The following is a 10,328-nucleotide window of genomic DNA, read 5'->3' on the forward strand; positions in this document are numbered from 1 at the left end:
AGTAACCTGATATGGAAAACGTTTTCCCAGCAGACCACACGCTGTGTCATAATGGAGTAAAGTCAACCCAAGGTGGCAACAAATGTCCCTTTTTCACCTCTACTTAAAGGACAACTTTAGTTTTTTACAACAAGGGTTCATATTTTAGATTGTAATTAAAGAATATAAAAGATGAGTGTTAAAATTATTTCATTTACTTCTTTCTATTGTTTTAGAGATTCTTTTTTCAGTGGTTGGGGCATGCGTACAAGTGGCTAAATATGTAATTTTACACAGAATAAGCCCATTCCCAAGATACAACACAACCTTTCATGGTTGGATGTGACTTATGGGGGCTAGAAGTGTTACTGTAAATAGTGATAAAGAAACTGCTGGCTTATTGTGTCTAAAAAGACATATTTTGCCACTTGTACGCATGCCCCCATGTGTACGCAGTCGCATGTCCCACATTTTAGCACGGTAAACGTGATAAAACAATAGAACGAAGCAAATGAATACATTTTAACACTCACTTTTTCTTTTCTCTAATTACAATCTAAAATATGAACCCTTGTTGTAAAAAGTTGTCCTTTAATCTCAGGGAAATTAAGGGCATTTTAAAGATAACGACCACCCAATAGAACAAATGTCCCTCTATTGTGTACAGGGTCCCAAGTACACAATATCAGGAAGAGGGGACAGCAGCTGCCTGCCAAAACCCACATACAACCTGTCACGATCACATTTTCCAACAAGAAAAAACTAAAAAGCTAATGTTAGGTCACCACTGATAAGAAATTGTTTTCTTATGAATTGCTTCTCAATAGTTCCAGTGTGTTTTGTGCCCAGTACAGACAGACCTGTGGGATTTTAATCTGTATTGGAACACTGCTGCAGCATTGCCTTTTCCAAAACTGTTTGGTTATTGGCTAACGCCAACTTCTGCTGCAGCGGACTGATATCGAGTGCTGCTGTGTGTTCTTGGCAGGCAGTTGTTTGTTGCGGAAAACATCACCACAAATTCAATGGGTGTGTTCAGGGTTATGCATGAGGCTGGGGTGAGAGGAGAAGAATATGAACGATGGAAGGTTGAGAGGAGAAGAATATGAACGATGGAAGGTTGGGGTAGTACCAGCAAGAACGTACTTTCATCCCTGCCGGTAGATGAAGAATTCTACCTTCTACCAATGTTTTAGTGTTGTATTTACATTTCTTTACAACAAACAAAGTTGTGGCTCGCGTATCATACATAGATTTATAGCGCATAATACTAATTTGGTGAATAAAAACAGTGGTAAGAGCAGATTTTAAAGATAGAGTCCAAATGAAAAGAAATTAGCCACTAAATAGAGTTAAAAGAATCCTAGTTTTAAAACAAAATGTCAGGTTTCTTCGTTTCTTTCTGCCAGAGTTGCAGTATTGCTTGCGTCTAAAGGTTTAGGTGTGCATGGAAGATATAACACATGACAGCACAGTTAAAGTAGACAAGCGACGCAAAACAATATAAAACATTACTGTGCTGTATGTTGATGACAACAGGAGATCTAGCACACCACCAGGAATGGGACGATATGAAAATGTCATGACACGATTGTGACAAAAGAAAATCTCGATTTACGATATCATCGCGATAATCAAAATCTATTATCCTGGGGCGGAACATTTGCCAAAAAATAGCAGATCTACATCTACTTTGACAAAGACATTTGATAGAGAGTGAAAAAAGACGTGTAATCAAGTAAGTGTAATTTATATAACTAGAAGCTGTGGCCCAGCGTCTAGTCGGCGACCTGGCCAACTCGGAACAATGTAAATAGGGAATGAATGCCCCGCCCTTTAATGCAAACCCCATTATACCTGTTTTCATAGGACCCGTTTTGACCATCTGTCTGCCTGTGCCCATTTATGCCCATATATGGAGATATCTGTATCTGTCTGTCTGTCTGTCGGCGTCCATTTTATGTCCATATATGGAGATCACTGCAGTTATAGTTCTGGGTCCATTTTATGCCCATATATGGAGATATGTGTCTATCTGCGTCCATTTTATGCCCATATATGGAGTATCTGTCTGTGCCTCCAACTGTGTTGCAGACACAGTGCCGGTTCCCCCTTTAATGCAAACCTCATTATACCTGTTGTCATAGGACCCGTTTTGAACATCTGTTTGCCTGTGTCCATTTATGCCCATATATGGAGATATCTGTATCTGTCTGTCTGCGTCACTATATGGAGATATCTGTATCTGTCTGTCTGCAATCCATTTTATGCCCATATATGGGGGCATTCATTTTATGCCCATATATGGAGAACGCGCGTGCCCGTGGGACGAACGCCCATATATGGAGAACGCGCGTGCCCGTGGGACGAACGGTTCTCGAGATACGCGGATTACATACATACATACACACTCACAGAGATTTTTTGTTGACTCATGTGGCGTACGTGATGTCAGAGCCTTTTATGAAGTGATGTCACAATGAGTCAGAGCTTTCGCCGATTTCCTCCGGAACAGCCTGATGTCAACAATCAACCCCGCATAAGGAGATTCCGAACGTTTCGCGCCGGTTCGGGAAAACCGCGCGTCGGGAAAACCGCGCGTCGGGTCGGGTCGAGACCCGGCACTGCACTCCGTGCCGCGGCGGGGAACGTGCGTGCCGAATCTGAAGCCGGTGGGACGAACGGTTCTCGAGATACGCGGATTACAGACACACAGACAGACACGCAGAGACTTCTCGCATTTATAGATAGATTACCTTATAATAATTATAGAGGGTCTACTCTAAGTAGTACCGGATATGCAGCTCGGCAAATAAAAGGTGAATTGATCCCAGTGCATAACGGAGGACGATAATCACGATAAATGAAATCTCCACGATACGATTACCGTGAGTGTTTTTTATCGCGATAAACGATAATATCGCTTATCATCCCATCCCTACACACCACCAGGTTTATTCATGTGCAGTTGTGCACTGTACAGTATATGATCCACCAAGGCTGATATTGTTACAAATGTTACTCGTGCTCAGCCATCAATATTTTATTGATCTAAAGAGTTGCCCGCACTATGAGCCACCGAGGCTGATATTTTATTACAAATATTACTAGTGCTGACACTGCTGAGACATTAATGCTATTTTATTGATTATGAGTACTATGAGCCATCACTGGTGATATATCATTGGAAAAACGTTGCCTGTCTGATGAGTCAACATGGCTTATATATTTTTTTACAGATTGAATCGACACAACGAAGCTGATATCTTGTTGCAAAACGTGTCGGGTGTCTTCCGAAACTCAACGTGCCAAACGAAAAATCGAACTGCGCTTGGCGCTCGGCTGGTGTTTATTTCTTGATTGTGTACCATTATGTACTGTGTAAATGCCAGTTAAAATAAAAACAAGAAATTATGTCAAACAAAAAGCACAACTTAACTGAAAAGCTCATTAGTGAGTTATCAATTAGTCGTGATTATTTAACTTCAAAATAAAATAAAAGAAATGTACAAGAACTGAGCTGGTACTGTACATTTGAATGACCAGGGTTCTTGGGGAGGGGGGTTGGACTCCCTGGCTGGGCTGCTCATGCATATAATAGGCACACAGGAGGGGGGGGGGAGAGGAGAAACCAACACAGTTTACCCATGAATCTCCACCCCATAACTCCCAGCTGGTTACGCTGAAGTTGCGGGTTCCACCTACTCTGGCATAGCAAGAATTTGAGCGAGGCTAAGAGCACACACACACAGATGGAAGAGTGAGCAGGTTGTTTTCTTCAAAATCCAAGAAAAAGGTCACAAGTTGCTTTGAAACGCTACGCAGGGTTATTTACACTTCATCGCACAACTTCCACAAAGTGTCACTTGACACAAATAGCATATCGTCGTTGTCGGGCAGAAACCTCGTATCTCCAAGTTTCAAATTTGTCCGTTCTTTCGCAAAGCAAAGCCCTGCTTCATCGTACAAGGCCGTCGCACGAAAGTAGTGAAAACAGCAGATCTACAAGCACACAACGCCTCGCGGCGCGAGGCGTTGTGTGCTTGTAGATCGGCTGTTTTCACTGGTTTAAATCATTTTTAAAATGATAAATACAAAACGAACGGTTTTGGGACATACAAGGTTTTCACCCGACAACGACGATATATTTTACATAGTGAATGTTGATGAGCGACAAAGTATAAATAAGCCGCAAGGTTTTGACAAACTTGTCTAAATAGCGTGTGACCAAATGTGGCAGTACATTATTTAATGCAACATAGACTTACTATTGATCTTATTGATCAATAAGACTTTTAAGACAACACATTTTCTCCAACAATACCGTAACAACAATATGAAAACCTAAGTGGACATAAACGGCTGCTTGCAAAAAGCACAATATTTACCTTGCTTGTAGAAGCCTTGTAGGTGGTCTTTAGTTTTTGTGACAGCTGGCTTGTGCTATGACTTGCTGTAAACAAGAAAAGCCAGACAGAGAAAAATAGTAGGGTGAAAATATTGTATGTGATACAAGGACAACATATTAACCAAACCCCTAGAAAACCTGGTTTAAATTAAGTTAATTCCCCTTTCTTTTATGCAACTCATTGTAGTTTCTGATTTGGAAATTGCAGTAGATCATATTGCAATTTTTGATTACTTTTCTACCAACTGTTCAGCCCTAAAGGACATGGGTGATAAAAATGGTAAAAGGACATTCTAATTGTCTTTTGCCAATTAAAGCCCCACAAAAGCCAGAGTCAGCTAGCTTCTATAGTAGCTTTCCAGTCTCCTCAAAATACACAAAATACTACTGCATCTCAAAAATGCCATGTATGATAAAACAAATCCTTCTTTATCTCTTTCACATTGTTTTGGGGGCTAGTAGAGACAGTATACGAGCAAAACCAGTCTCTGAATGTGAGCAACAGTAATACTATGCTGAAAGTCAGATCTTGGTAAATAGTCTCCATGTAAGAACCATAAATAACCCTTGTAGCAATAACCAGTGCAGGCATGGCAGGAAAATCACTCTATCAAGTACAGGGTGATGAATACAGGCTGTAGAAAACAAGTTTGTCCTTAAAAGAAAAGGTCTTCCAAATTTAGTCAGAATCTTCCCCAGATGCCCTCCATGGAACTGTCCTACTGTACATGTCATCAGAGGTGTCGCACACAATTCTGGGTACAAGGATCCATTGCGGGCCCCCCATGAATGTTCTTCATAGGGAGAGGGGGTTTAACCAATTTAGACTGGGAATGCATTATTACGCATTATATTGCGCTTTAACTATTGAAAAATAGCAGATATACAAGCTCACGGCACAGCACCGAGTGCTGCGCTGCGAGCTTGTAGATCTGCTATTTTTCAATAGCTAAAGTATAAAAATGTCCCCCATCTCAAATTACAAATGTTCGCTTAAAAAATACATATATTCAAAGATTTGCACACATTTTCACAACCTTTCAAAAATAGCAGATATACAAGCTCACAGCGGGGCACTCGGTGCTGCGCTGTGAGCTTGTATATCTGCTATTTTTCAATAGCTAAAGTATAAAATAATTAGGGCCCCCCTGTGACGCCCCTGCATGTCATACCTTTTGTTTTAAGTGCTCCTTTGGTTAAATCTCCTCCTTCAAGAGTTTGTCCCTCGGCTGCTAAGCGATCGTTCAGGGTCTCGATTTCCCTGCGCACTGAAAATCAACACAGAGGCCAGGCATTGAGTCATTGTCTGTCCTGGTGCTGCTTCTAAATCACTGAGTTACAGTACCATCTAGGGCTGTCACAATTATTACATAATCGTCTAATCGTGATTATTTAACAGAATCGTGATTATTTTTCATAATCGTCATAATCGTTTCCATGTAAAACATTGTGGAAATATTTCCACTATCAATGTTATTTTTTAAGTAGTAAGTTGTCAAATATGTCAGTATGTATTTGTATATTTAGGTTATGTATCATATCTACCATATGCAACTTCAAAGCCTAAAAGCCAAACAGAAATGTAATTATCAACGACAAAAACACAATTAAATCGTTAATCGCCAATTATTTGAGTGACAATTAATCTTCATGTAAAATGTCATATCGTGACAGCCCTAGGCTAGTACCATCTGTGTACTGCAAATACGGTTTATTACTGATTACGTCTGATAACACTAAAATCATAGAGCAGCGTTCTAGCAACTAGATTATCCAGGCCTACAGTATATTAAATTGCAAAATGGTTTACGAAGGATAATAATATAAGCTATATAAAACGTATAAAGAGCTGTAAAAATACACTAAAAGGGATGTGATAAAAAATGACATCAGCTATAGCAGGGGTCTTCAACAGGGGGACTGGGACCCCTAGGAGGTCCTCGGAGTTACTACAGGGGGTCCTTCAAATCTTTGTGTGGTAAAAACCTTTTTTCTCCTTTTTTATATTAACCACTTGAACCCTAACGTCCATATTCTGAGAACTTGGCCTGAAAACGTTGAAGACCCCTGAGCTACAGTAAAAACTGACAACACTTGAATAGCTACACTCAGCATACAATAAAATGAAAATCAAACACATCAAACAATAACGTCTTCAGATGCAGAGGTCATTGCACAGTTATGAGGCTGGTCCCCTCCATCTGAAAATGTTTTATGCCAGCGACCCCCAGAAGAGAACATTAGTGGGTTAAGATGGAAGCGTCTTTTTTCATGGCAGTTAACCCCTTCAGTCGATGTTTTAAAAGACAGTAAATAAGTTAATATACTTACATTCAATGTTTTCTATGTAAAGGTTTTCAAACTCCCTCTCAATCTGACCAAACAGATCCAGCAGGTTGCTCCGAACAGCGAGGGGAAGTTTGGAGTCCTGTAAGAGAAGGCGAAGATCAGACCCATGAACACTAGACATCGACACACTGGAACTGGGTGGACTGGGAGAGTGAGGAGGAGAGTGAAAAGGAGGACAGACGGTTGCTTGTTTGAAACCTTGGACCAGCTAGGACACATCTGGGCAGGGACAGTATAGGGATAAACAACTACTGCCAATATGCCTTTGAGCTAGCCAACTAACTGCAGTGCAGCTACTGTATGACAGCCGAATGTCCCTTGGGATCAATAAAAGGTCTATATCTCTCCATCTCAACAGCAGAGCCGCTCAGTGGCAGGACTCTGTGTGTTATGAGGCAGCTTGTGGGTGTGTCCATGAGTAACAGTTTGGATGTGAAGTGTCTATATTTGTTGTTTTCTCTGTGGTTTTCAATCCCTTTCATATCAAGGTCCATTATTTATTCGGGTCCACTGGTTTAACTGTACGGATGTTAAGTGTATCCATGTTTAACTGTAGGGAATGTGAAGTTTGTCTGTTTAACTGTAGCTATAGATGTAAAGTACAGTGCAAATCCTTTCTTCATTACCTCGCAGGCACTATACAGAAAACCGGTCTGCTTTTCACAGTATCGATGCTTCAGCACGCTCATCTGCACCCAGGACTTTCAGCAAAGTACAAGCACAGCAACCGTAGTGGATATAATATTGCTCTTTGATGCACTATAAAATGCGTCTGACAGGAAGGAAACAAGAGCTGACTCTATTTCAAGCTGGCCAATCAATGGGCTCCTAGCACAGTAAATCTCCATCCCACCTAAAGCCCTAGTGTGAGCCAAATATGGTAACAATGAAAGAGAATGTCCACATCTTTGTCAAACTATCCAAGAATGCCATACTGCGTAACACACATTTGACATCAAGAACATGATTAAGGAAGCATATCGTCGTTGTCGGATGGAAACCTTGTATGTCTAAGACTGTTCGTTTTGTATTTTTCATTTTAAAAATGAACGAAACTAGTGAAAATAGCAGATCTCCAAGCACACAACGCCTTGCACTGTGAAGCGTTGTGTGCTTGTAGATCGGCTGTTTTCACTACTTTTGTGCGACAGCCTTGTATGATGAAGCAGGGCTTTACTTGGTGAAAAAACATATAAAGTACATTTGAAACTTGGAGATATGAGGTTTCTGTCCGGCAGTGACGATATTGTAATTGCTATGGTTATGTTCAGCTCACACTGAAAACCATGCAAAGCCTAAACCGAGGCACTAACAAATGAGACAAATATAGCCTTTTATACGGACACAGATTTGCCCTTGTATAGAAATCTTTCCTGGGTTACACTAGTGCTCAGTGAAGTGTGGTCTCGGTATTCATAGGATAGCAATAACCCAGCCCAACATAACAAGAAAAGAAGGTCAGTGCTACAGTGCACAACTGCCAAAGAATTAAGCTAGCCCTGCAGCAAAAATTGCATACCAAGTCGGCACTTCCCAATGAAAGTCAAACGCACAACAACTGCAGTAGATTCATTCAGGGAAAGAGGAAATCATCACGCCCCCCCCCCACCGGCCCGCTGGCAGTACTGATCAAACATTGACTACATCAGCACAACACTAAAGCTAGATCTAAATTAATCTAAGATAAACTAAAAACTAACTTATGCTAACATTGCCCACGCTAACACTAGTCACCCGTAACTTACCTCCATCCTCGAGTAGGACTCCAGATTATCAGAAGACTAGGACCAAGTGAAACCGAGTGAAAGATTTAGGGGGGCAGGAGGACAACAACAACAACACACACAAAAGTCATGAGGAAAAGATTAAATAGTTTGCCCCATGAAACGGCTCCTCACAACCGGCTGCTACCAAAACAACTCAACAGGGATGGAACGGCCCATTTTCATCCTGCTGCAATCACACTGTATGTATGAGTCATGCAGAGGTTACGGTATGACAAGTAGATCTTAATCTCCAGTGGCATACTGAACAAGGTTTATCTGAGTCTAGTCAATCCCCTGTTCTCAGTAAGCTATTTGACTTTATAATTAAGAAATTGGGCAAATCACTAATCAACAGGGACAGGCCTGCAACAAATGAGGGCCTGGCTTAATCCTTGATCTGCGCAAAGCTATTTGGCCTGTATTGTGAGCTAGTTATACACTATAAAATACATCAGTGTTTCATTCTATCAAATACACTAAAAAAGAAGTGCATATTGCTCTTTTAATAAAACATATTTTCATAATGAAGAGCCAGATAGTGAAGCTAAAAGGAAGGCATCGTATGAGAGGTACTGGAGAGAATGCACTAACATGATCTACCCAAAGAAGGGATGCATGTGACTCCAGAGACGGTGGCCTTAAATTCACTCCCATGCATAGGCACAATTTCTTGACTTAAATAGTTTTAGGGTTAGGACGAGACTGATGAAAATAACCTGTAGCTTTGTAGAACACAAGAAAAAATAACATGCAAAAAAGCTGTTTAATCAGATGCCTTTAGGTGACCATGCATGGGGCTGTGGCCATACTAAACTAGCACCAACACAAACAATGCTTTTCCCTCTAAAAAAGAAGAGTGAAAGTCACTGGCTTAGACTTACTGGGACTCGCCTACAGTACCTACAAGTATCAACTACAATATTTGTACAAGGGACTTAAGGTCACATTAGAGCTAGCACTGTGCCGTTTCATTTTCTGCACTTGACATTGTTCATTTGACAAGTTTTGTTTAAGTGTGTATCATTGATTCGGAAGCCTCTATTGTGTATTATGCTGTGCTGAACCATATTTCCCTGTTGTACATTCTTGCTGTGAACTAAATTTCCAAGAGCGAGTCTTTAAAGTCTGAGGTAATCTGTTAGGTGAATTCCATGGGCCCTGGCTGTGTGAATAAACAGAAAGGAACATACAGTTGTTCCACAGATACAAAGGGGTAAGAAAGAAGGGTGGCCTGGGGGTTGTCCCAGTCCTCACCTGTCCCTCCAGCAGGTCTCTGTGCAGGCCGATGCGGTCCTGCTCCGTGCTGTTGGTCCGTCTGATGGAGAGGCTGTGGGACTTCCTCTTCTGCTTGGCCTGGCGGGCCGCCTGGCTGTTCAGGCTTTCCACAGGCATCCCTCCGTTCACTGCACGCCCCCACCCAAGAAGTGCTTATCTGTGAAGTGTCAAAAGTGGCCTGGCAGAGGACAGAGAATAGTACAGGGTTCCCCAATTAGTTTTCGCCAAGGGCAGAATTATGTCTAGGGTACCAAGCCGAGGGCCACAACATTACAGGGGGCGACGGTGGCGTTCCCGTTACTCCAGTGACAGTATTCATCGTTGTCGGGTGAAAATCTTGTATGTCCAAAACCGTTCGTTTTGAATTTATCATTTTAAAAATGATTTAAACTAGTGAAAAAAGCCGATCTACAATTGTGTGCTTGTAGATCTGCTGTTTTCACTACTTTTGTGCGACGGCCTTGTATGATTTGCGAAAGAACGTATACATTTGGAGATACGAGATTTCCACCCGACAACGTCGATATACTAGTGTTGTTGCTGCTCTTATA

The 10,328-nt window shown here is 41.4% G+C and overlaps 1 protein-coding gene across 2 annotated transcripts in view; it reads right to left on the reverse strand.

The window, feature by feature from the left end:
- Positions 1–10,328, reverse strand: part of LOC308285622 (WD repeat-containing protein 37) — a 30,570-nt gene that overhangs the window by 18,196 nt on the left and 2,046 nt on the right. For both annotated transcript variants that reach the window (XM_080726438.1, XM_080726437.1), the window contains exons 2-5: positions 9,757–9,955; positions 6,719–6,815; positions 5,560–5,655; positions 4,368–4,432 (exon numbers count right to left, since the gene is read on the reverse strand). In XM_080726438.1, coding sequence (XP_080582564.1) covers positions 4,368–4,432; positions 5,560–5,655; positions 6,719–6,815; positions 9,757–9,894 — 396 coding nt within the window. In that variant the 5' untranslated portion in view covers positions 9,895–9,955. The remainder of the gene's footprint in view (positions 1–4,367; positions 4,433–5,559; positions 5,656–6,718; positions 6,816–9,756; positions 9,956–10,328) is intronic.

Source organism: Nannobrachium achirus (assembly GCF_963921795.1).
Source record: "Nannobrachium achirus genome assembly, chromosome: 5".
Lineage (NCBI taxonomy): Eukaryota > Metazoa > Chordata > Actinopteri > Myctophiformes > Myctophidae > Nannobrachium > Nannobrachium achirus.